At 45.3% G+C, this 27,936-nt stretch overlaps 1 protein-coding gene across 1 annotated transcript in view; it reads right to left on the bottom strand.

Annotated features, from left to right (window-relative positions):
- The window catches only part of coro7 (coronin 7), a 301,330-nt gene that overhangs the window by 19,994 nt on the left and 253,400 nt on the right, over positions 1 to 27,936 (bottom strand). Inside the window, 4 exon segments of the mRNA XM_084329480.1 lie at positions 6,759 to 6,854; positions 7,596 to 7,741; positions 7,859 to 7,916; positions 9,076 to 9,130. Of these exon segments, the coding sequence (XP_084185606.1) occupies positions 6,759 to 6,854; positions 7,596 to 7,741; positions 7,859 to 7,916; positions 9,076 to 9,130 (355 nt within the window).

Here is a 27,936-nt window from a genome sequence, read left to right as displayed (position 1 = left end):
CCACAAGCAGGTTGTGGCGCTTATTCAGGCTGTAAAGTTGCCCAAATGCATTGCTATCGTAAAGTGCCAGGCACACAGAAAAGACCTGTCCTTTGTGACGACGGGAAACAACGCGGCGGACGAGGCCGCGAAGGCGGCGGCTGCGGTGCCGTCCACGGCTGTTCTGATGTTTGCGGCCGAACTGACGACTGAGGTAACTGAGGATAATTTGAGTGATCTTCAGGACTCAGCCACGCAGGCCGAGAAACAGTCGTGGACGGAGAGGGGGGCTGTAAGGGGGGCAGATGGTCTGTGGAGGAGTCATAACGGTTTGATAGTCGCCTCCATCGATCTTCTGTCCTTAGTGATACCTGAGGCTCATGGTGTTGATCACTGTGGAAGAGCAGAGACCCTGAAACGAATCACGAAAATGGGATTTTGGTCCCCAAAGCTTCAGGCACAAATTGACGTTACACTAGCCAGGTGTTTAACATGCTTACAGGGCAATGTGCGCAAAGGAGTACCGACAGTGGCGGCTTACACACCCCTCCCTGAGGGACCATTCAGACATCTGATTATGGACTATACAGACATGATAACGCCAGTGCAGGGCAAACGATACCTCCTGGTAGTAGAGGACTGCTTTAGTCGCTGGATTGAGGCCATTCCATCTAAACACAAGAACGCGGACACAGTGATCAAGTTCCTGTGTCGCGAGGTCATTCCGAGATTTGGAATTCCCACGATATTACAAAGCGATAATGGCCGCGAGTTCATCGACAAGGTGGTTAAAGGGCTGATGCAGAAATTAGGTATAAGACAGCGCCTTTCCTGTGTCTATAGTCCCGGGTCGCAGGGGAAGGTGGAAAGGGCCAATCTGGTCATTAAAAACAAACTGTTGAAAATCTGTATGCAAACTAAGCTTAACTGGATTGATGCTTTGCCGCTTGCTCTGATGGCTATTAGAAGCAGCGTAAACCGCCAAACACAGCTAACACCGCATGAAATGCTTACAGGCCGCAGCATGCCAGCACCGCCATTTAGACACCTGGCTAGGGGCCCGGCATTAGATATTTTTGAGCAAGATCTGAAAAAATATCTTCAGCAAGTGACTAAAATACATGAAGCTGTGTTTCGACAGGAGCAGAGAAAGGAGAGAAAGGGGGAGAAGGAGGCGGAGAAGGAAGCCACCAAACCGAGACTGATCCCTGGGGACTTGGTCTTCGTAAAGGTCCACAAGAGAAAGTGGTCATCACCCCGGAGAGAGGGCCCGTACGAGGTGATCCGATCGACTGGAACGGCAGTCCAAGTCAAGGGATCAGCGACCTGGTTCCACTTCAATCACTGCATAAAGGCCAGCGGCGATCTCTTGGGGGATACAATCGATCGCAGTTATGCAGAACCCGACATGGAGGGTCCGAGACGGCAACTGGAAGGTGCAGTGCCTGCTGATGCTCCCGCAGATGTTGGCAGCAGTGTGCGGACGGTCGGCCGGGCACAACGACGTCATTAAGAACCGTCACGGTCGACCCGTCCTTGAGGATGACGGGTTTGAGTGGGTAGGAGTCCCACGGGGTCCCGCTCAGGCTCAAGTACCAGCAGACTTTCATGACCAGGCTCAGAATCAGGCGCCCCTTTTCCCTCCATCGAGGAAGGGGGGGAGAAGATAAGACTACAACCAAACGGGGTGTTTCCCGTAGGACCGCAAGGGCATGTTTTTGATTTTGACCATTCCCCCGTTACAGGCGGGGATACTTACCATTATACTAACGAGCATCGGGTAGTGGGGGTAGATAGGAGAGTTGAGCCTGTCCCGAACCAATCACAGGGGACAGGGGTGAGGGGAAAAAGGGAGGTCAAGGACACTGAGTCGGAAGAGGTGGGGGGACAGGATATGTTCCAGAGGACAGCCGGAACGTTGAGGGACTCAGTGGGCTCACTCTGGGCCAGGTTGAGGGGTTTGCTTCCTTCCGGGGAACAAGATGGGGGCGACTATGACTATGACGAGGAAGACCCGGAGGCTGACCCGATGTATAGGGCGGCTTTAGGGAATGAGTGGTTTAAGTGGGTCCAGTACACGAGCGCGCAGAATCAGATAGAGGATTGTTATGTCTGCTCCAAGGCACGTCCGGATAGGCTGCTGGTGAAGGGCACGAAGTTCAGTTGGGCTCAGTGTGACAGGGACGCAGAGGCATGGGAGGGGCCCCATAATAGTCGCCCTTGGTGCGAGGCAGAGTGTTTGGGGTTTCTCGGCTCTAGTCGTTTTAAGGCGGCAGGAAACGTCACGGATTTCAAGGATGTCACTATGCGGGAACGGTGTAGGAAATTGGATGTACGTGTGCAGGGGGTAGCGACGGGGTTGCCAATACCCAGAGGTGTCAAACTATGGCTGACCAAGGATTTCGAGTGCTTGCAAAAGGAGGGGACCCGGGATGTAGGGGAGGTGGCAGAGGGGCGGTGCACTACTATTTGGAGCATCACGACTAACTGTACGAAAGAAGGAAAGTGTGGACACGGGGTCGTGTTAAAGGGAGTGGATACCAACCCACGGCCTGTAGCTTGCCCTTTTCATGTCCAGGATATGGCACTGGCGGACCAATACTGGCTCTGCGGCGGTAGGAGGTTGAGGAATACACTTCCTTTAGATTGGTCAGGTAGATGTGCCCGGGTTCAGGCGATCATGCCAATGGTGGTCCTACCATTATCAGTGACGGAAGGACCTTCTGAGTCTCCTATCTCTCGAACGAAGCGTAGCTACAAGGCAGACCCAAGGGTGTATCTGGACAGCATAGGACAGCCAAGGGGCATTCCAGCCGAGTTCATGGCTAAGAATGAGATTGCGGCAGGGTTTGAGTCTATTCTGCCATGGATATCGGTCAATAAGAACACCGGGTGGATCAACTATTTGTTTTACAATCAGCAGCGGTATCTCAATTACACCGAGGAGGCGTTGGATGCAATGGGGGACCAGATGCACGCGACCAGTACGGTGGCGTGGCAGAATAGACAGGCTCTGAACTGGTTAATGGCGGAGAAGGGTGGAGTCTGTTCCATGTTTGGACAGTACTGCTGCACATTCATTCCGACGAATGTGGGGCCAGGGGGAAAGTTCTCCGAGGCCATGGCTAAGCTGAGGGATTTGAGGGAGGAGTTGAGGGGGAATTCTGGCCGGAATGAAGAATGGTGGGGGAGTGGGGTGTTGGAAAGATTGGGACAGTGGGGAAGCATAGTGATGCAGACGGGGATATCCATCGGGGTGGCAGGGTTGATATTGGTTCTCCTTTTCTGTTGTGGTATGCCTCTCTTGGGTAGGCTGGTAACTTCACACGTAACGAGCCAAATGCTGATGGTGGGACAGAAAGAGATTGAGCCACAAATCGGGCCATATCCTCAGCTTTATGCTGCCTTAGAGGGAGACGAGGGGATAGAGGATTAGGGGTATGGTGAGGTAGGGACATTTTCTTTTTGTTGGTTCTTTCCTTTAAGAGTGACGGGGGATGGTCTGAGTGCAGTTTTGTTGGTTTATTCCTTTAACTAGGAATTTTAGTCTGATTTTCTAATGATCCTTCGGCATAGAGATTGCAACCATTGAAAATCATTGCATTGTTTTTTATTTTTTTATTATTTTTTGTTTATTTTACTTGTGGTCCTGGTCAAACCGGAATGGGAAGGGGCATCGGCAGAGTGTCGGTTCTGAGCCTGAGGAAGCATTGAGAAGAAGTGGTCGGGGGATCGGTTCTGGGGACTGGAGGGACAAAGGGGGGGGGCTAACGCAGTGGGCAAGATGGGCACCTCCCGTCGAAGATGGGGGGACACGTGGTGAGGTCGGTACCAGCGCCTCCCGTCCAGGCATGGGGACATGCTTCTACGAGGACTGGAGGTGTGGCGTGGTGGTTGCTGTATTGGCAGAATGTGACTTTTGGCAATACGGTGAGGAGACTATGGCGTGGGCATGGAAGGGGGGCTGAGCAATGGACACTGGGACTCAATGTTATGGAAGAGACAATGTCATTTTTTTGGGAGGGATGTTCTATGTTTAGTTCTGACGGTCAACTTCTCCTTTCCCTGATGAGAGTCGCGGTTTCCGGCCGGAACTGTGGCTCATTTGGTAAGCGGTGGAGGTTGGGGGGATTTGTCTGTCAGGTTAGGATTATAAATTGGGGTATTTTTTTTTTTTGATGTTTTATTATTACTCTTGTTTTGAGCGGTTTTGTGTTTATTGTGAGAACGGTAGTCAGCCTTTGTTGGTCCGTTAGGGGTCCAGTGAATGAAGTAAGGTTTCTTGTTTAGTTAGACGTTCACATTTTCTTGGTTATATGATTTGGGTGGGACTAGGGATAGCCCCAAATGGGGGAATGTTGGGGAAAATGTGTATACGAGGGTGGAGGTAGGAAAGGGGTTAGTCTTGACTAGTTTAATATAGGTCAACTAGCAGGGCTCAAAGACACTAGAAGACAACAGCCTCAAGATAGCAGATGGACATTTCAGTACATCATATCGTGTGCTCTAATCTTGTGTCTTTTCTCTCTTACACACATACACAGCACACACACAGACACAGCACACACACACAGACACACACAGTCACACAGACACACACACACACACACACAGACACACACAGTCGCACAGACATACACACCGACACACACACACATTCCCTGTGTCACAATACACACATACAATACACACACGTCTGTACACAGACGCACACACACAGACACACACACACAATACACACATACAATACACACGTCTGTACACAGACGCACACACACACAGACACACACACACATACACACACACACACACAAACACACACACACACACACATCTCACTCTCTCTTCGATGTTCTTAATGTTTTACATCATATCGTGTGTGGATATCATATCTTGCTTATCTCTCTTCATGTTCTCTCTCTCTCCGATGTTAAATCTACGTATCATCTTAATGTACGTCATGTCAGATCTGACATGATGTGATACGTCATGATATCTGTCATGGGGGGGCAGGACTGAGAGGGGATTTAGGGACAGGCAAAGGGATCCAGGACAGAGTGTTTTTTTGTTCAAGCCGTGGTGATCTTCTTTGACCCATAGCTCTTGCTGTTAAAGCCGTGGTGATCTTCTTTGACCCATAGCTCTTGCTGTTAAAGAACTTCTTTTCTTAAATAAATTACCTATTTGTTACAATTGGAAATATCGTCTCCTGCTGTGTTAAACAACCTTTCCACAACAGAGGTACAATACATATATCGGCGCTATATCAGTTTTGCAGTGTTGGGATCGGGACACCCCCTGGAATGTAATTAGGCTCCATAGAAAAAATCCTGAACAAAGAAATTAGAAATTAGAACAAAGAAAAACCACAATATGGCATTATGTTCTGTTCTCCCCACAGGGAGACGCTGCTATTGCTTTGAACTGACTGCCACCGAGCCCTTCCTCTCTCAAAGTAAGCCTTGATCATCTGCTGACAATATCATACTATGTCTTTGTTTATCAGCTTTCTAATGTTTTCTTTCTTTCTTTTCTTTTTCTCTCTCTCTCTCTTTGTCCTTCTAGTGAGCCACTGTTTTCTCATGATCATGGGAAGCCAAAATCGTCATTGAAATTTAGTCTCGATTCAACTCCCAGCCCTAGTCAAAAGTATTTGGAAGGTAAAGAAGCCACTATGAAAGAGACCCAGCCTTACCAGCCTGTTTGTGAAAGACACCCATATATAAACCTTTCACTACCATACTACAGAAGGTTAACCTTTCACTACCACACTACAGAAGGTTAACCTTTCACTACCACACTACAGAAGGTTAACCTTTCACTACCACACTACAGAAGGTTAACCTTTCACTACCACACTACAGAAGGTTAACCTTTCACTACCACACTACAGAAGGTTAACCTTTCACTATCACACCATATTATGTTCCCGTATTATATGTTCCTTTGTTATATGTTCCTGTGTTATATGTTTTTGTGTTATACAGTATGTTCCTTTATTATATGTTCCTGTGGTATATGTCCCTGTGTTATATGTTCCTGTGGTATATGTCCCTGTGTTATATGTTCCTGTGGTATATGTCCCTGTGTTATATGTCCCTGTGTTATATGTTCCTGTGTTATACAGTATGCTCTTGTGTTATATGTTCCTGTGTTATACAGTATGCTCCTGTGTTATATGTTCCTGTGTTATACAGTATGCTCCTGTGTTATATGTTCCTGTGTTATATGTTCCTGTGGTATATGTCCCTGTGTTATATGTTCCTGTGGTATATGTCCCTGTGTTATATGTTCCTGTGGTATATGTCCCTGTGTTATATGTCCCTGTGTTATATGTTCCTGTGTTATACAGTATGCTCCTGTGTTATATGTTCCTGTGTTATACAGTATGCTCCTGTGTTATATGTCTGTGTTATATGTTCCTGTGTTATACAGTATGTTCCTGTGTTATATGTCTCTGTGTTATATGTCTCTGTGTTATATGTTCCTGTGTTATACAGTATGCTCCTGTGTTATATGTCTGTGTTATATGTTCCTGTGTTATACAGTATGTTCCTGTGTTATATGTCTCTGTGTTATATGTCTCTGTGTTATATGTTCCTGTGTTATACAGTATGTTCCTGTGTTATATGTCTCTGTGTTATATGTCCCTGTGTTATATGTTCCTGTGTTATACAGTATGTTCCTGTGTTATATGTCTCTGTGTTATATGTCCCTGTGTTATATGTTCCTGTGTTATACAGTATGTTCCTGTATTAGTGAACAGAGGTGTTCCGTACTTCTTTGTTCCCCCCTTGCCACCACTCCTCTGCAGACATGGCTGGAGTAGCACCCACTGTGTCTGGGTACAGGTCAGCATGGAAATCCAGGCCCGACTGTTGTAAGAAAACAAACACACACACACACACACACACACACACACACACACACACACACATGTAAACAAGCAAATATGCATAACCACACACACACGCACAAGTACCTAAAACCTGCACAATTTTAAAAACAATGTGTCCCAGTATACATCTTTACAAACATAGTACATTCACGTACCTGTACAACTTTACAAATATAGTACATTCAAGTACGACTTTACATAGATCTACTGTCTGTATTTACAAGGGTCTACTCTCTTCTGAAGGCATGTTGTCATTAAAGCGATAGTAATTTATTTAGTTTGAATTTTGCTCCAACACATTTCTTAACGTGGACACACTGACTCACAATCTACTGAGAGTGAGTTCCAGTGACGAGGGTAGCAGCCCTGCAGTGCAAATGTGCAGTAGCATTTAGTGGACAGTTTACATTGTCCTCATTGCCAGACTATATTGAATGACGATGACATCAATTCAACCACTAGTTCAACCAGCTAACTCCCATGACCTTCCCTTTGAGCTTCTCTGATTGGTTAGAAGGGACAAGTCTCACTGTGCTTTGAGCTTCTCTGATTGGTTAGAAGGGACACGCCTCACTGTGAACCGTCAGGATGGAACATTTCAGCACTGCTGCTACACTCGTCAATGAAACTCACTCGGGTCAGTGTGTCCAAGTTAGCATTATGTTTTGGAGCAAGATTCAAACAGAAAATATCAGTGATCTAAAATCTTAGCACCTACCTTCCGAGGGACCTGGTAACTGATAGGCACAATGTAGCTGTCGGTCAGCTGGAGCAGGCGCATGACCTCACAGGACGTGACATCCAATGCCAGTTTGGGCACCAGGGCGACACCGCGCGTCGAGGCGTCCGTCACACAGTGGCTCACTGGAAGGACAAAGAGAGAGAGAGAAAGAAAAGAAAGAAACCATTTGAAATCCAGATATAAAAGCTGATGAAAACAAAGACATAGTATGTTATTGTCAGCAGAAGATCAAGGCTTACCTTGAGAGAGGAAGGGCTCGGTGGCAGTCAGTTCAAAGCAGTCAATAGCAGAGTCTCCCTGTGGGGAGAACAGAACATTCAGGACATAAATGTCTGTTGACATCAAAAGAAGAACCTTTTCCTCTTGTTTTTTTTCTTGTCCCCCCCCCCCCCTTCATTTTCTTGTTTCTAGTTAACCCTTTCACTACCACACTACAAAGGGTTAACCTTTCACTACCACACTACAGACGGTTAACCTTTCACTACCACACTACAGAACGTTAACCTTTCACTACCACACTACAGAAGGTTATCCTTTCACTAACACACTACAGAACGTTAACCTTTCACTACCACACTACAGACGGTTAACCTTTCACTACCACACTACAGAAGGTTAACCTTTCACTACCACACTACAGAACGTTAACCTTTCACTACCACACTACAGAACGTTAACCTTTCACTACCACACTACAGACGGTTAACCTTTCACTACCACACTACAGAAGGTTAACCTTTCACTACTACACTACAGAACGTTAACCTTTCACTACCACACTACAGACGGTTAACCTTTCACTACCACACTACAGACGGTTAACCTTTCACTACCACACTACAGACGGTTAACCTTTCACTACCACACTACAGACAGTTAACCTTTCACTAACACACTACAGAACGTTAACCTTTCACTACCACACTACAGAACGTTAACCTTTCACTACCACACTACAGACAGTTAACCTTTCACTAACACACTACAGAACGTTAACCTTTCACTACCACACTACAGACGGTTAACCTTCCACTACCACACTACAGAATGTTAACCTTTCACTACCACACTACAGAAGGTTAAGCTTTCACTACCACACTACAGAACGTTAACCTTTCACTACCACACTACAGACAGTTAACCTTTCACTAACACACTACAGAACGTTAACCTTTCACTACCACACTACAGACGGTTAACCTTTCACTACCACACTACATAACGTTAACCTTTCACTACCACACTACAGAAGGTTAACCTTTCACTACCACACTACAGACGGTTAACCTTTCACTATCACACTACAGAAGGTTAACCTTTCACTACCACACTACAGCCGGTTAACCTTTCACTACCACACTACAGACGGTTAACCTTCTGTAGTGTGGTAGTGAAAGGGTTAATAGTATCAATCACTGCATTTCCCATTGGTGGGAGATCAAACGGCATCCCTTACCATGCCAGACACGACGAGCAGGCCGGTGTCCACATCAAACAGAGGCGTCAGGGTCCTGAGAGAGAGAGAAGGAGAGGAAAAGAAAAGAGAGACGATGTTAGGATTAAATCTATTTAACTGCATTGTGAATGACTGGTCTTACTATGTAATCTTTCAAATTGTACAAAGGGGGCTGAAGTTCCATTAAGACACCACTAGGTGGAGAAGCGTTCCCAGTGATGGGAGAATAAATGAAAACTTTTTTTTGGGAGGACTTGGCGAGATATTTCCCCCACATCAAAAGGGAAGCAGGCAGCAGTCATTATAAAGAATAACAACTCAATTCAACCACGAAAAGGGTTAAGTTGCATGAATGCACAGTCTGATATAATCACATTCACTCACACATCAGCCTCACGTTACACAACAATTCTTCTCTTAGAGCCAACCGCTGCGTGACAACTAAAAAGGTTTAGCTGTTTGTAGAATGCACAACACCCTCCCCGTTAAAGGCTCAATCCATGATCCAAAGGTAAACAAATGGGTAGCCAAACTTAAGAAATACAAATAAATATTATGAGTGGAGACATGTTTTCATTCTCTATTTGATTGATTGTCTACGTTGGTAATGTTTGTAAAATACTGTAGTTAAATATATATTACAATGAGGTTTGGTTAAGAAAGTTCCCCCCACATTTATATGGTCAGAATATTCAGCATTTAGGCTTTAAGGTGAGACATTGGGATTAGTACATTACCAAATAGTGACTAATGCAATACGTGGTATTTCTCTCATTCAAGAGAAAAAAGGCCCCGTCCCTCAGGCTAGGGGACCCCTGCCCCGGAAGAGAGGCCCAAACAAGGTTCCATCCGTCCCACATGCTGCCCTGATTTACACTAAGCTGATTTAGGGATGAAGGAGCTCTAAGAAACGTAATAGCTGAATGTGGAAAACACACAAAAACAAGAAATCATGGCATAGACACAGGGACACTCCCTACTTCTTAAACTCTCCATCCCTAATTTTCTTTACTCTCCATCCCTCCTTTTTAAACTCTCCATCCCTCCTTTTTAAACTCTCCATCCCTCCTTTTTAAACTCTCCATCCCTCCCTTTTAAACTCTCCATCCCTATTTTTTCCCTCTCACAGTATTCCTGCCATTTAAATCTGAAGCCCACCACCCCCTTCCTCCATTTTGGGATGAGACAGACACATGTCCTACTACATAATGATGAACTGGCGCTGCTGTGATGGCTGCCTTTCTGATCGCTCCGACGAGACTGTGCTTTATTTTGTTAATTTTTATAGTATTAGGAGTTTTATTTGCACCAACTGTTGGTGCATTATATGTGTATGACCGTCAGTCAATCATTGACATTGGATTAAGAAAAACTTACCGTTTGGATTGCTCTCTGGATCGGATCGCTGAACAGCAGAAATGGCCCGACGAGATCCTTTGTTATGCCGGCCACGGACAAGTCCAAAAGCCGCCGCGAAGACGAGGAAAGAGAGCCGGGGTCCGGAACAGACTGAGGTCCAAACGACACAGAACCACATTGCCCAGCATATTGTTGGCCAATGTGCAATCGATAGGAAACAAATTGGACGACATCAGAGCAAGGATCCAATTCCAGAGGGACATTCGGGATTGTAACGTCCTCTGTTTCACAGAAACTTGGCTGAGTCCAGATGTCCCGAATCATGCAATAGAACCGGCAGACCACTTCTTCGTTCTACGGAAAGACCGGACGGCATTAGAGTCACTAAAGAAGAAAGGAGGCGGCATTGCCTTCATGATAAACAAGGAGTGGTGCGATTTAGGCAACACAAAGGAAATGTCTAACCACTGCTCCCCAGACCTGGAGTTTATCACGATAAAATGTCGACCCTTCTTCCTCCCAAGAGAGTTAACGTCCATCATCCTCATCGGAGTGTACATTCCACCACACGCGAACACTGAGGTCGCACTTTCAAAACTTCACGACGAGGTAAACAAACTCCAGGCAGCTAACGTTGACGCGGCCATTTTGGTCTTGGGGGATTTCAACAGCGCGCGTCTTAAAAAGGTGCTGCCGAATTTCTATCAGCATGTGACCTGTCCCACCAGAGGCGAGAACATATTAGACCATGTATACTCGCAATTTAAGAATGGGTACAAGTCACAGGCTCTTAGTCCATTCGGTAAAAGCGATCACGCCGCAATTTTTCTTTTGCCTAAGTACAAACAGTGTCTCAAGCGAACGCCGGTGGTCTCGCGAGAGGTTAAGCGTTGGACCGTGACGTCAGTAGAGTCACTCCAAGCAGTGCTGGGAAGCACAGAATGGAGTGTACTCCGTGATAACACAGCCAATATTAACGAATACACCGAAACGGTGATTGACTATGTCTGTACTCAGGTAGAAGTAATAATCCCCACCACCAAAATTAATATCTACCCAAATCAAAAGCCCTGGGTAGACAAATCCGTCCGTGAGGCTCTGAAAGTGCGCACATCAGCATACAACACCGGGCTGGTGACAGGCAACATGGAAGAACACAAGATGGCAAGATACAACGTCAGGAGAGCAGTAATAGAGGCAAAACGGCGTTACAGGGATAAAGTTGAACTTCAGTTTGAACAGGCTGACTCTAGAGGCATGTGGCAGGGCCTCAGAACAATGACAGACTACAAAGGAACCCCCCTCAAACTGAACAGTGACATCTCCTTAGCAAATGATCTCAACTCCTTCTATGCGAGGTTTGAGGCTGTGAATAACAACACCAGCCTACAAACCACGGCAATGGGGGGGGGGGGGTCTGCTGATGGAGACTCAGTGTTCAGGGTAACAGAGCATGAGGTGAGACGGATCTTTAAAAAAGTGGATATCAGGAAGGCAGCAGGACCGGACGGCATCCCCGGCCGCGTCCTAAAAGTCTGTGCCGACCAACTGGCCCCGGTATTCACTGACATCTTCAACCTGTCCTTGGAACAGGCCGTCATCCCCACCTGTCTGAAGAAGTCCACCATCATCCCTGTACCCAAAAAATCTACGCCCGCTTGCCTCAACGACTACCGCCCTGTAGCCCTCACCTCCATAGCCATGAAGTGCTTTGAGAAGCTAGTGAAGGGCTACATCTGTTCCTCCCTCCCCATCAACCTGGACCCTCTGCAATTTGCATATCGCCCCAACAGGTCCACGGAGGACGCCATAGCCCATGTGCTGCACACAGCAGCATCACATCTGGACAAGAGGAAGGGGAACTATGTGAGAATGCTGTTCATCGACTACAGCTCAGCATTCAATACCATAGTCCCCTCCAAACTCATAGCCAAGCTCAGGGACCTGGGCTTGAACTATGACCTGTGCCAGTGGGTCCTGGACTTCCTGACGGGCAGACCCCAGGTGGTAAGAGCCGGCAACTGCACCTCCTCATCCATCACGCTCAACATAGGGGCCCCCCAGGGCTGTGTTCTGAGCCCCCTCCTCTACTCCCTGTACACACATGACTGCGTAGCACAGCGGAACAACAACACCATCATCAAATTTGCTGATGACACAGTAGTGGTGGGCCTGATCTCTGCCAACGACGAAAGGGCCTACCTGGAAGAGGTAGAGAACCTGTCACAGTGGTGTCAGGAGAACTGCCTCTCCCTGAACGTCAGCAAAACAAAAGAGATGATTGTGGACTTCAGGAGGTCGGGGGTCAAGGACTACAGCCCCCTCAGCATCGACGGGGCACCAGTTGAGAGAGTGAACAGTTTCAAGTACCTCGGAGCCCACATATCCGAGGACTTGACATGGACCACACACATTGACAGTGTTGTGAAGAAGGCACGACAACGCCTCTACTTCCTCAGGCGCCTAAGGAAGTTCCAAGTCAGTCAGAAGATCCTTAGGAACTTCTACTCATGTACAATAGAGAGCATCCTGACCGGCAACATCACCTCCTGGTTTGGGAATAGCACTGCACAAGACCGTAGCAGACTACAAAGAGTGACACGTTCAGCCGAACGCACAATTAGAGGGGGGCTTCCCACCCTCCAGAACATTTACAACAAGCGGTGCAAGGGGAAGGCTAAGAGAATTATTAAGGACTCGAGCCACCCGAACAACTGCCTCTTTGAACTGCTGCCGTCAGGCAAGCGATACCGGAGTCTTATGGCGAGCACAGAAAGACTCAGAAGGAGCTTCTATCCCCAGGCCATCAGGCTGCTAAACGAACAATAATCGCTAAACGAACAATAATCACTATGCAACAACCATCAAATGCACACAGCACACACACCCACACGCACACACACACTCACTCAAACAAACAACACACTGCAGCACCCACTCTCCACACTTTAGATCACACAAACACACTTACACTTTATATTTATTGATAAAGGATTTGCACTACAACTCGTACACCTACTGTGAATTGTACCTAAACTGCACCTCGTCCATTTATGCCTTGCACTATATAGTATTGTATATTAGTACACTGCACAGTATTGTATATTGTATGGTAACTACGTCTACGAACATTGTACATATGTCTAAACTGAACACTGTGACCTCTTTTTTTTTCTTCTAATTTTTACTATGTTTTTATTTCATACTTATCTTGTCATGCACAGTCTCTGGAGCGCAACAGTAAGAAGCATTTTGTACAAAAGTATTCTGTACTTCTGTATGACAACTATTAAAGAAACTTGAAACTTGAAACTAATGCTGCATTATTGTACTGGGGTGATATATCCAGTGAGAGAGGACAGCACAGTAAGAGAGAGACCAGGACAGTGAGAGAGAAGACAGGACAGTGAGAGAGAGACCAGGACAGTGAGAGAGAAGACAGTGAGAGAGAGGACAGTGAGAGAGAAGACATGACAGTAAGAGAGAGAAGACAGTGAGAGAGAGGACAGGACAGTGAGAGAGAGAGACCAGGACAGTAAGAGAGAGGACAGTAAGAGAGAGGACAGGACAGTGAGAGAGAAGACAGGACAGTGAGAGAGAGGACAGGACAGTGAGAGAGAGGACAGGACAGTGAGAGAGAAGACAGGACAGTGAGAGAGAGAAGACAGTGAGAGAGAAGACAGGACAGTGAGAGAGAGAGGACAGGACAGTGAGAGAGAGACCAGGACAGTAAGAGAGAGAGGACAGGACAGTGAGAGAGAGAGGACAGGACAGTAAGAGAGAGGACAGGACAGTAAGAGAGAGGACAGGACAGTAAGAGAGAGACCAGGACAGTAAGAGAGAGAGGACAGGACAGTGAGAGAGAGAGGACAGGACAGTGAGAGAGAAGACAGGACAGTAAGAGAGAGAAGACAGTGAGAGAGAGAGGACAGGACAGTGAGAGAGAAGACAGGACAGTAAGAGAGAGACCAGGACAGTAAGAGAGAGGACAGGACAGTGAGAGAGAGGACAGGACAGTAAGAGAGAAGACAGGACAGTGAGAGAGAGGACAGTAAGAGAGAGGACAGGACAGTAAGAGAGAGAAGACAGTGAGAGAGAGAGGACAGGACATTAAGAGAGAGGACAGGACAGTAAGAGAGAGAAGACAGTGAGAGAGAGGACAGGACAGTAAGAGAGAGGACAGTGAGAGAGAAGACAGGACAGTGAGAGAGAGAAGACAGTGAGAGCGAAGACAGGACAGTGAGAGAGCAGGACAGTGAGAGAGAAGACAGGACAGTGAGAGAGAGAAGACAGTGAGAGAGAAGACAGGACAGTGAGAGAGAGAAGACAGTGAGAGAGAAGACAGGACAGTGAGAGAGCAGGACAGTGAGAGAGAGCAGGACAGGACAGTGAGAGAGAAGACAGGACAGTGAGAGAGAGGACAGCACAGTGAGTGCTGGGTGATGAAACCACTCCAACATGTCCTGTGGAATTCTGGAGAAGTGGAGAAGTGGAGAAGAGAAGAAGAGGAGAAGAGGAGAAGTGGAGAAGAGAAGAAGTGGAGAAGTGGAGAAGTGGAGAAGTGGAGAAGTGGAGAAGAGGAGAAGTGGAGAAGAGGAGAAGTGGAGAAGTGGAGAAGTGGAGAAGAGGAGAAGTGGAGAAGTGGAGAAGTGGAGAAAAGGAGAAGTGGAGAAGAGGAGAAGTGGAAGAAGAGGAGAAGAGGAGAAGTGGAGAAGAGGAGAAGTGGAGAAGTGGAGAAGAGAAGAAGTGGAGAAGTGGAGAAGTGGAGAAGAGGAGAAGTGGAGAAGAGGAGAAGTGGAGAAGAGGAGAAGTGGAGAAGAGGAGAAGAGAAGAAGAGGAGAAGTGGAGAAGTGGAGAAGAGGAGAAGAGGAGAAGAGGAGAAGTGGAGAAGAGGAGAAGTGGAGAAGAGGAGAAGTGGAGAAGAGGAGAAGTGGAGAAGAGGAGAAGAGAAGAAGAGGAGAAGTGGAGAAGAGGAGAAGTGGAGAAGAGGAGAAGTGGAGAAGTGGAGAAGAGGAGAAGTGGAGAAGTGGAGAAGAGGAGAAGTGGAGAAGTGGAGAAGAGAAGAAGTGGAGAGAGAGAAGGAGAAGTGGAGAAGTGGAGAGGTGGAGAAGAGAAGAAGTGGAGAAGAGGAGAAGAGGAGAAGAGGAGAAGTGGAGAAGAGGAGAAGTGGAGAAGAGGAGAAGAGGAGAAGAGAAGAAGAGAAGAAGTGGAGAAGAGAAGAAGTGGAGAAGAGAGAAGTGGAGAAGAGAAGAAGAGAAGAAGAGGAGAAGTGGAGAAGTGGAGAAGTGGAGAAGTGGAGAAGAGAAGAAGTGGAGAAGAGAAGAAGTGGAGAAGTGGAGAAGAGAAGAAGAGGAGAAGAGAAGAAGTGGAGAAGTGGAGAAGAGAGAAGAGGAGAAGTGGAGAAGTGGAGAAGTGGAGAAGAGGAGAAGTGGAGAAGTGGAGAAGAGGAGAAGAGAAGAAGTGGAGAAGAGGAGAAGTGGAGAAGAGAAGAAGAGGAGAAGTGGAGAAGTGGAGAAGTGGAGAAGAGAAGAAGAGGAGAAGAGGAGAAGTGGAGAGGTGGAGAAGAGGAGAGGTGGAGAAGAGGAGAAGAGGAGAAGAGGAGAAGTGGAGAAGAGGAGAAGTGGAGAAGAGAAGAAGAGGAGAAGTGGAGAAGTGGAGAAGTGGAGAAGAGAAGAAGAGGAGAAGAGGAGAAGTGGAGAAGTGGAGAAGTGGAGAAGAGAAGAAGTGGAGAAGAGAAGAAGTGAGAAGTGGAGAAGAGAAGAAGAGGAGAAGAGGAGAAGTGGAGAGGTGGAGAAGAGGAGAGGTGGAGAAGAGGAGAAGAGGAGAAGAGGAGAAGTGGAGAAGAGGAGAAGTGGAGAAGAGAAGAGAGGAGAAGTGGAGAAGTGGAGAAGTGGAGAAGAGAAGAAGAGGAGAAGAGGAGAAGTGGAGAAGTGGAGAAGTGGAGAAGAGAAGAAGTGGAGAAGAGAAGAAGTGAAGAAGTGGAGAAGAGAAGAAGAGGAGAAGTGGAGAAGTGGAGAAGAGAAGAAGAGGAGAAGAGGAGAAGAGGAGAAGTGGAGAGGTGGAGAAGAGGAGAAGTGGAGAAGTGGAGAAGAGGGGAAGTGAGGAAGAGAAGAAGTGGAGAAGAGAAGAAGAGCAGAAGAGGAGAAGAGGAGAGAGAAGAAGTGGAGAAGAGAAGAAGTGGAGAAGAGGAGAAGTGGAGAAGAGAAGAAGTGGAGAAGAGAAGAAGAGGAGAAGTGGAGAAGAGGAGAAGTGGAGAAGAGGAGAAGTGGAGAGAGAGAAGTGGAGAAGAGAGAGAGGAGAAGAGAAGAAGAGGAGAAGTGGAGAAGTGGAGAAGTGGAGAAGAGAAGAAGTGGAGAAGTGGAGAAGTGGAGAAGAGGAGAAGAGAAGAAGAGGAGAAGTGGAGAAGAGGAGAAGTGGAGAAGAGGAGAAGTGGAGAAGGAGGAGAAGTGGAGAAGTGGAGAAGAGAAGAAGTGGAGAAGTGGAGAAGAGGAGAAGTGGAGAAGTGGAGAAGAGAAGAAGTGGAGAAGAGAAGAAGTGGAGAAGTGGAGAGGTGGAGAAGAGAAGAAGTGGAGAAGAGAAGAAGAGGAGAAGTGGAGAGGTGGAGAAGAGGAGAAGTGGAGAAGTGGAGAAGAGGAGAAGTGGAGAAGAGAAGAAGTGGAGAAGAGAAGAAGAGGAGAAGTGGAGAGGTGGAGAAGAGAAGAAGTGGAGAAGTGGAGAAGAGAAGAAGTGGAGAAGAGAAGAAGAGAAGAAGTGGAGAAGAGAAGAAGTGGAGAAGAGAAGAAGTGGAGAAGAGGAGAAGTGGAGAAGAGAAGAAGTGGAGAAGAGGAGAAGTGGAGAAGAGAAGAAGTGGAGAAGAGAAGAAGAGGAGAAGAGGAGAAGTGGAGAGGTGGAGAAGAGGAGAAGTGGAGAGAGGAGAAGTGGAGAAGAGAAGAATTGGAGAAGAGGAGAAGTGGAGAAGAGAGAAGTGGAGAAGAGGAGAAGTGGAGAAGAGGAGAAGTGGAGAAGAGAGAGAGAAGAAGAGAGAAGTGGAGAAGAGGAGAAGTGGAGAAGAGGAGAAGTGGAGAAGAGGAGAAGTGGAGAAGTGGAGAAGAGGAGAAGTGGAGAAGAGGAGAAGTGGAGAAGAGGGAAGTGGAGAAGAGGAGAGAAGAAGAAGAGGAGAAGTGGAGAAGAGGAGAAGTGGAGAAGAGGAAGAAGTGGAGAAGAGGAGAAGTGGAGAAGTGGAGAAGAGAAGAAGTGGAGAAGTGGAGAAGAGAGAAGTGGAGAGAGAAGTGGAGAAGAGAAGAAGTGGAGAAGAGAAGAAGTGGAGAAGTGGAGAGGTGGAGAAGAGAAGAAGTGGAGAAGAGGAGAAGAGGAGAAGAGGAGAAGTGGAGAAGAGGAGAAGTGGAGAAGAGAGAGAAGAGGAGAGAGAAGAAGAGAAGAAGTGGAGAAGAGAAGAAGTGGAGAAGTGGAGAAGAGAAGAAGTGGAGAAGAGAAGAAGAGAGAAGAGGAGAAGTGGAGAAGTGGAGAAGTGGAGAAGAGAGAAGTGGAGAAGAGAGAAGTGGAGAAGTGGAGAAGAGAAGAGAGGAGAGAGAAGAAGTGGAGAAGTGGAGAAGAGAGAAGAAGAGGAGAAGTGGAGAAGTGGAGAAGTGGAGAAGAGGAGAAGTGGAGAAGTGGAGAAGAGGAGAAGAGAAGAAGTGGAGAAGAGGAGAAGTGGAGAAGAGAAGAAGAGGAGAAGTGGAGAAGTGGAGAAGAGAAGAAGAGGAGAAGAGGAGAAGAGGAGAAGTGGAGAGGTGAGAAGAGGAGAGGTGGAGAAGAGGAGAGAGGAGAAGAGGAGAAGTGGAGAAGAGGAGAAGTGGAGAAGTGGAGAAGTGGAGAAGAGAAGAAGTGGAGAAGAGAAGAAGTGAAGAAGTGGAGAAGAGAAGAAGAGGAGAAGTGGAGAAGTGGAGAAGAGAAGAAGAGGAGAAGAGGAGAAGAGGAGAAGTGGAGAGGTGGAGAAGAGGAGAGGTGGAGAAGAGGAGAAGTGGAGAAGTGGAGAAGAGGAGAAGTGAGAGAGAAGAAGTGGAGAAGTGGAGAAGTGGAGAAGAGGAAGAAGAGCAGAAGAGGAGAAGAGGAGAAGTGGAGAGGTGGAGAAGAGGAGAGGTGGAGAAGAGGAGAAGAGAAGAAGTGGAGAAGAGAAGAAGTGGAGAAGAGGAGAAGTGGAGAAGAGAAGAAGTGGAGAAGAGAAGAAGAGGAGAAGTGGAGAAGAGGAGAAGTGGAGAAGAGGAGAAGTGGAGAAGAGAAGAAGTGGAGAAGAGAAGAAGAGGAGAAGAGAAGAGAGGAGAAGTGGAGAAGTGGAGAAGTGGAGAAGAGAAGAAGTGGAGAAGTGGAGAAGTGGAGAAGAGGAGAAGAGGAAGAAGAGAAGAAGTGGAGAAGAGAAGAAGAGGAGAAGTGGAGAGGTGGAGAGAGGAGAAGTGGAGAAGTGAGAAGAGGAGAAGTGGAGAGAGAGAAGTGGAGAAGAGGAAGAAGAGGAGAAGTGGAGAGGTGGAGAAGAGAAGAAGTGGAGAAGTGGAGAAAGAGAAGTGGGAGAAGAGAGAAGAGAAGAAGTGGAGAAGAGAAGAAGTGGAGAAGAGAAGAAGTGGAGAAGAGGAGAAGTGGAGAAGAGAAGAAGTGGAGAAGAGAGAGAGGAGAAGTGGAGAGGTGGAGAAGAGAGAAGTGGAGAAGAGGAGAAGTGGAGAAGAGAAGAAGTGGAGAAGTGGAGAGGAGAGAGAAGAAGTGGAGAAGGAGAAGAGAGAAGTGGAGAAGAGGAGAAGAGAAGTGGAGAAGAGAGAAGAGGAGAAGGGGAGAAGTGGAGAAGTGGAGAAGAGGAGAAGAGAAGAAGTGGAGAAGTGGAGAAGAGGAGAAGTGGAGAAGAGAGAAGTGGAGAAGTGGAGAAGAGGAGAAGTGGAGAAGAGAAGAAGTGGAGAAGTGGAGAAGTGGAGAAGAGGAGAAGAGGGAGAAGAGAAGAAGTGGAGAAGAGGAGAAGTGGAGAAGTGGAGATGTGGAGAAGTGGAGAAGAGAGAAGTGGAGAAGAGGAGAAGAGGAGAAGTGGAGAAGTGGAGAAGAGCAGAAGTGGAGAAGAGAGAAGTGGAGAAGAGAAGAAGTGGAGAAGAGGAGAAGAGAAGAAGTGGAGAAGAGGAGAAGAGGAAGTGGAGAAGTGGAGAAGAGGAGAAGAGAAGAAGTGAGAAGAGAAGAAGTGGAGAAGTGGAGAAGAGAAGAAGTGGAGAAGTGGAGAGAGGAGAAGTGGAGAAGTGGAGAAGTGGAGAAGAGGAGAAGTGGAGAAGTGGAGAAGAGGAGAAGAGGAGAAGAGAAGAAGTGAGAAGAGGAGAAGAGAAGAAGTGGAGAAGAGGAGAAGTGGAGAAGTGGAGAAGAGGAGAAGAGAAGAAGTGGAGAAGAGGAGAAGAGGAGAAGAGGAGAAGTGGAGAAGAGAAGAGGAGAAGAGAAGAAGTGGAGAAAGAGAAGAAGTGGAGAAGTGGAGAGAGAGAAGTGGAGAAGTGGAGAAGAGGAGAAGTGAGAAGTGGAGAAGTGGAGAAGAGAAGTGGAGAAGTGGAGAAGAGAGAAGAGGAGAAGAGAAGAAGTGGAGAAGAGGAGAAGAGAGAAGTGGAGAAGAGAAGAAGTGGAGAAGAGAGAAGTGGAGAAGTGGAGAAGAGGAGAAGTGGAGAAGTGGAGAAGTGGAGAAGTGGAGAGGAGAAGTGAAGAAGTGGAGAAGTGGAGAAGTGAAGAGAAGAGGAGAAGAGAAGAAGTGGAGAAGTGGAGAAGTGGAGAAGAGGAGAAGAGAAGAAGTGGAGAAGAGAAGAAGTGGAGAAGAGAAGAAGTGGAGAAGAGGAGAAGAGAAGAGAAGAAGTGGAGAAGAGAAGAAGTGGAGAAGAGAAGAAGTGGAGAAGAGGAGAAGTGGAGAAGTGGAGAAGAGAAGAAGTGGAGAAGTGGAGAAGAGAAGAAGTGGAGAAGTGGAGAAGTGGAGAAGTGGAGAAGAGGAGAAGAGAAGAAGTGGAGAAGTGGAGAAGAGAAGAAGTGGAGAAGAGAAGAAGTGGAGAAGAGAAGAAGTGGAGAAGAGGAGAAGTGGAGAAGAGAAGAAGTGGAGAAGTGGAGAAGTGGAGAAGAGAAGAAGTGGAGAAGAGAAGAAGTGGAGAAGAGAAGAAGTGGAGAAGAGAAGAAGTGGAGAAGAGGAGAAGTGGAGAGGTGGAGAAGAGAAGAAGTGGAGAAGTGGAGAAGAGAAGAAGTGGAGAAGAGGAGAAGTGGAGAAGAGGAGAAGTGGAGAGGTGGAGAAGAGAAGAAGTGGAGAAGTGGAGAAGAGAAGAAGTGGAGAAGTGGAGAAGTGGAGAAGAGAAGAAGTGGAGAAGTGGAGAAGAGAAGAAGTGGAGAAGTGGAGAAGAGAAGAAGTGGAGAAGAGGAGAAGTGGAGAAGTGGAGAAGAGAAGAAGTGGAGAAGTGGAGAAGTGGAGAAGTGGAGAAGAGAAGAAGTGGAGAAGAGAAGAAGTGGAGAAGAGGAGAAGTGGAGAAGTGGAGAAGAGGAGAAGTGGAGAAGAGAAGAAGTGGAGAAGAGAAGAAGTGGAGAAGAGGAGAAGTGGAGAAGTGGAGAAGAGAAGAAGTGGAGAAGTGGAGAAGAGAAGAAGTGGAGAAGAGGAGAAGTGGAGAAGTGGAGAAGAGAAGAAGTGGAGAAGAGGAGAAGTGGAGAAGTGGAGAAGAGAAGAAGTGGAGAAGAGAAGAAGTGGAGAAGTGGAGAAGAGAAGAAGTGGAGAAGTGGAGAAGTGGAGAAGAGAAGAAGTGGAGAAGAGGAGAAGTGGAGAAGTGGAGAAGTGGAGAAGAGAAGAAGTGGAGAAGAGGAGAAGTGGAGAAGTGGAGAAGAGAAGAAGTGGAGAAGAGGAGAAGTGGAGAAGTGGAGAAGAGAAGAAGTGGAGAAGAGAAGAAGTGGAGAAGTGGAGAAGAGAAGAAGTGGAGAAGTGGAGAAGTGGAGAAGTGGAGAAGAGAAGAAGTGGAGAAGAGGAGAAGTGGAGAAGTGGAGAAGAGAAGAAGTGGAGAAGAGAAGAAGTGGAGAAGTGGAGAAGAGAAGAAGTGGAGAAGTGGAGAAGTGGAGAAGTGGAGAAGAGAAGAAGTGGAGAAGAGAAGAAGTGGAGAAGAGGAGAAGTGGAGAAGTGGAGAAGAGGAGAAGTGGAGAAGAGAAGAAGTGGAGAAGAGAAGAAGTGGAGAAGAGGAGAAGTGGAGAAGAGGAGAAGTGGAGAAGTGGAGAAGAGAAGAAGTGGAGAAGAGGAGAAGTGGAGAGGTGGAGAAGAGAAGAAGTGGAGATGTGGAGAAGAGAAGAAGTGGAGAAGTGGAGAAGTGGAGAAGAGAAGAAGTGGAGAAGTGGAGAAGAGAAGAAGTGGAGAAGAGAAGAAGTGGAGAAGTGGAGAAGTGGAGAACTGGAGAGGCAGTGAGAGTGAATGGATTTTATTTTGATGATGATCTGCTACTGCTGTATGGATCCCACACACACACACACACACACACACACACACACACACACACACACGACACACGAGACACGACACACACACACGACACACGAGACACACACACACATCATGTCGCCACATTATCAACCAGGAATGACTGACTGCTGATGTCATGCTCTATATATGACAGTATAATGACAGACTCAGCTACGGCATCTTAAGAGAGTGTATGCGTATGGTTACACGCAATGGTTTCTACAGTGTGTGTGTGCGTGTGGGTCTGTGCATTTGATCACGATGGTAGAACATTCCCCTTTTAGCATTTCCATATGAGTTTATCAAAATAAATCGCTTTTATAATATGCAAACCACATCTAAAAATGTTACTTACAACACATAATTATGAACTAATGTACAACAATGTAAACCACGCCCCCACCACAAGCCCATTGTCATAGTTTCGTTTATAGAAATAATTTTGCCTGGTCAATGTCTCCAGGGTAATTCATGTTGGAAGTGAATTATGTGCTCATGAATAGGGATGGGTACCTTTCACATTTGAACCGGTACCGGTACCTGTGAATCGATACCGGTACCCAACGGTACCTTTTTTCTGTACTTTAGTCTCAAGAAATTTAATTTACCTACCTCAGTCGTAAAAAAAAAATCCAAACTTCAAATAACTACAATTTCGACAGTTTTCGGCTTGTCATTGCTCTGACTGCTTTGTTGTTGAATCAAGTCAAATCCTAAGTAAGCATATATTGTGCGTGTGAACGTTGACATGAAAAGAAAAAAGTAAAAAAAAGAAATTAATACTTTTTTTTTTTTTTGGTTTCTCACTTGATTCGATACTCGGTAGTACCGACGTGTTTCGATTCGGTACCTCAAAAGTACCGAATTCGGTACCCATCCCTACTCATGAACTCCTGGAGGTATTTGTACTAGAAACAAGACAGATAGTAGACAGTGTAGGTACCAGGGCCCTCATTCATCAACGTGTTCTACGCACAGATCTGTGCTTACCCTGTGCGTACGATCATTTCTAAGCAAAGAGTGGGATTCATCAATTTCGATTTGAACTTGACTCCGTGCTTACATCTACGCACAGGTCAGACCAGGCGTACCTGTCGCCCAGTGGTAGAATATCGTTACTACGCATAAGCACTCCTCAGTCCTGCATTCGTTTCAAGGCGGAAATAAGCTTCCGTGCATTAGTGTTCAACTTCTGTATGACCCGTAATTCATTATAGTTCATTGTAAAATAGCGACAGTAGTGTAATTATAACGGGCTCACACGCGAACAAGAGGTTGGCCTGCTTGTTTGGCACGGGGGGGCAGACGCAAAACACCAACCTCCAAACGCGATTAGATATTGTTTCAAATAAAAAGCAAATTATTTTGTGTGTCATGTTTCCAAATAAGATTGGTCACGAAATGCTTTCTACTTCAATTTGTTGGTTAGAATAGATGACCTCCGTTGAAACTTCACTGAGACTAACAGTCTATTTGTGAGCTCCCGCACAGATGTGATGATAATAATAATAATAACAATAATAATAATAGCTTCATTTTATATAGCGCCTTTCAAGAGACCCAAGGTCGCTTTACATATGGGGGAATAACAAAGTAACAAACATAGTGGACAGACACACAACATATATATATGATGATGGAATTCATTCAAGATCCTCTCCACCCTCGGGTCTTTGCCACCGCGGCACGGTCCATCGTGATATTGGAGATGGATCGACCAATAGACTGTTACTGTAGCTGTCAAAGCTCCATCACAAATGCAGTTATGTGAATAGAAAGGGATTCCACTCAGTCAATGTTGCGATGCGCATTTACCTGATACATGTTATTGCTGGATGCCGGGAGGAAGGCGATGCTGAATGTTTTCAATTCATTAAATAAAACGGATACCTTTTGCAAGGGTTTACTGACTGTCATACAAATGATCAACCAACTACATACTGTAACTTTTCAGTGCACGTTCTTATTTACATTGTGACAACAGCCTTGTGAGTTCCCGCAGTGACCCGCACACAGACATGATGGAATTCAAGTTCATGTTTGTATTGATCACATATAGGCAGGCTACACATGGCGGATCTGCTACATCATACATGGCAGTAAGATTCATTGTTCTTGTATAGCTCTCGTATTATTGTTTATGTAGGCTACCCAATACTGACATCAAAATGGATTGTAGTATGCCTCTAGAAATCATATGCAGCAGGTAGAAAATTGACGGGAGATCCATCGCGATTTGGAATCAAATTGAGGAGAACTTTAATCCCTGGGTATAATCAAACAACACGGGAAAAGGCAGTCATATTCCAGCGCGGTCTTTATTAGCCGACAACAAAATAGATGCCTCTAAAAATCATATAGCCAATCGAACACAACTAATAAAGGCATTCATATTACAGCACGGTTATAATGACACACAACCAACGCCAAACAGTGGTCAACGAACGGTCTTTATTAGTATTTTGAGCTGTCCAGGCAGAATTGCAGCAATGGTCTTAGGGAGCCGTTGATATCTGACATCAACGTTTACAAATCCGCCTTTTATTTATCCCATAATACGCGATAGTGTCTTCTTGGTTCGACAGCAGTGAATTCTCCGTGGAGTTTCTCAGGGTTCCGCTCGGGTCAGTCCATTATTTCACATCCCATGGGGGGTGTTTCCTCACTTTCATGACCATATATGGATAATCATGCACGAGCATTGACGGTAGAACAAAGTTCTACGGAGGAGCGTAGAGCCTGCGTACGCACCGTGTGATGAATCCCGACTTCCCTGTGCGTACACTAGTTCTACATTCCGTGCTTACGTGTGGAAATAGAAATGTTCTACGCACACATTTGATGAATGAGGGCCCAGATCTGCTCCGGGTCCATTTTTCAATTGAGTCCCATAGCAATCGTCACATTTATCACACTGTACCATAGTGGCTTGATGGTGATGGTGTCAATCTGTCATGGAGTCAACCCACCGTTTATTACACTATTTATCATGTACAGTGAACCAATCAACCCACCGTTTATTACACTATTTATCATGTACAGTCAACCCACCGTTTATTACATTATTTATCATGTACAGTCAACCCACCGTTTATTACACTATTTATCATGTACAGTCAACCCACCGTTTATTACATTATTTATCATGTACAGTCAACCCACCGTTTATTACATTATTTATCATGTACAGTCAACCCATCAACCCACCATTTATTACACTATTTATCATGTACAGTCAACCCATCAACCCACCATTTATTACATTATTTATCATGTACAGTCAACCCACCGTTTATTACACTATTTATCATGTACAGTCAACCCATCAACCCACCATTTATTACATTATTTATCATGTACAGTCAACCCACCGTTTATTACACTATTTATCATGTACAGTCAACCCACCGTTTATTACATTATTTATCATGTACAGTCAACCCATCAACCCACCGTTTATTACATTATTTATCATGTACAGTCAACCCATCAACCCACCGTTTATTACATTATTTATCATGTACAGTCAACCCATCAACCCACCGTTTATTACACTATTTATCATGTACAGTCAACCCATCAACCCACCGTTTATTACACTATTTATCATGTACAGCCAACCCACCGTTTATTACATTATTTATCATGTACAGCCAACCCATCAACCCACCATTTATCATGTACAAAAATCTTTAACATTGCAACAATACAATATTAAAATACTAGTATAGGGGAGAGTTAACCAAAAATTATCAATATAAACATTTTTTTATATAAAATAAATAAATATCTAATTAACTTTAAAATTGTATTAATAAATAAACACTAAAGTTTATTCAACTCTAGGAGTTTGTGTTTTTCCGCTAGCTACAAGCATGCTAAGTAACCTTAGAGCTGGTCTGGTGGTGTTGCCTTTTATTATTATAATCTGTTGACAGGAATAGAATAGTATTAAAAGGCAACACCACCATACCAGCTCTAATGTTAGTACATCGACACTAAACATGTTAGCTTGCTGTCATGGGCAAGCCAGCCAAATCATTCATCACATTAGCACGCTAGCTAACGTTAGCAAACTAGCAGAAAAGCATAATGGTGCCATTGTCTAAAAATATAGGTGTATCTTTACCTTGACTTGATAAAGACAAACAGTGTTTATTTCTCATATAATTCCATTCATCATAGAATCATATGAGACCACGTACAGCCAATGATCTTTGGTACAGTGTATGACGTTACTATGCGACTTTAGTAGTAAACATCTTGCGCACATCTGAGCTTGCTAGCTTTTTTTGGTATGGCTCTCCTTGCAATATTTAGAATCTTTTAGGTTAAATGAAGTGTCTACGTTTGCTAATGTTAGCTATATAACGTTAGCTATATCTGGCTAGTTAGCTAGTTAACTAATTAGCCAAACAGTTGACATGACAATGTTACATTAGCTTGTAACATTAACTGTTAGCTACGTTGTTGTTAGACCGTCTTGTTTATGCTCTCATCAAACAAAATCACTAACAATTCTGGAGGTGACCAAGTAAACTTTTGCAGTTTTCAATAGTAATGCACCATGATGATGAGCACACATGAATTACGTGTGCTATATGGTAGCTTGTGACAGTGAAAGTGAAATCATCAGCTTTGATTGGTGTACTTTTGTGGGGACAGACTCTCAGACAGACAGACAATACATACCGGTACAGTATGTACATACGTATATATATATATATATATATATATATATATATATATATATATATATATATATATATATATATATATATATATATATATATATATATATATATATATATATATATTAGGGCTGACCCCTAATAATCGATTAGTCGACTAATCGGTCGAAAGGAGCCATAGTCGACTGGCCAACCTCTTAGTCGAATATAATAAAAGAAAAAATATATATATATTAATATTTATTTTTATTTTTTTATAATTTTTTCCAAAAGAAAAGAGGCCTAGAAGTGTGGCTAACGCTAATGGCACGCATACCAGAGGCTAACTGCCTACGAAAACAGGCACAGAGGCACTGAAAGAGGATTTCACCCATCTAATGAACACACTAGACTAGACAAATATCAAGATGTATCCATCAGTGGACCAATTTCATGCTTTTGCAGAGGACAAGAAGCCTTCAGTCGACTCCTTCAGACATTAAGCACCCCCCACAGCCCAAATGGAATGAAAGAAAAAAAGAAAAAAAAGGGGGGTTAAAATATCATACTTTTTTTTTTTTTTTTTTTTTTTAGTCGACCAATAGTCGACTAACGGCACATTTTGGCCAATCCTAGTCGACCATCCAAATCCTTAGTCGGGGACAGCCCTAATATATATATATATATATAGACATACAGGCAGACACACACACCGCTACTGTTCCTAATTTATGCAAATTACATGTTGTCAGCTTGTGACTGCAACTTGTTCTTGTTCGCGGACGACTCTGCCCTGCTGGTCTCTGACAAGAACAAGTTACAGGTTGAAAAAAACCCAGATTCGGCTCAAACAAGGGACTAAACACGTTTAGCAATTATGCCACATCAATGTGGAATGCCCTACCCAAAGCTGTAAAGGAATGTGAATCCGTACCCACATTCAAAACCGCTCTAAAAGAGCACCTACGGGAGGCTGCAATTCGAAACTGGCCACCGTAAATGTCCAAACCCCCCCACCCCCTCCTAATAGACAGTCTCCTCCCCTCCGTATGTATATATTCTCTCCCCACCGTATGTATATTTCTCTCCCACCCACCCACCCCCTCCCAATGTACAGTCTCCTCCCCACCGTATGTATATATTCTCTCCCCACCGTATGTATATTTCTCTCCCACCCACCCACCCCCTCCTAATGTACAGTCTCCTCCCCATCATATGTATATACTCTCTGTCAGGATATATGGGTAACAGTACTGTATATTTGCATATCATATATGTCACAAATGTAACAGTACTATATACCCGTATGTCATGTATGTCCCTATGCCATAAATGTCATGATGTCATGTATGTTGTGTATGTCATAAATGTCAC

The sequence above is a fragment of the Notolepis coatsorum genome (genome assembly GCF_963971535.1).
Source record: "Notolepis coatsorum genome assembly, chromosome: 14".
Taxonomy (NCBI): domain Eukaryota; kingdom Metazoa; phylum Chordata; class Actinopteri; order Aulopiformes; family Paralepididae; genus Notolepis; species Notolepis coatsorum.
This window is presented reverse-complemented; position numbering and strand designations above follow the sequence as displayed.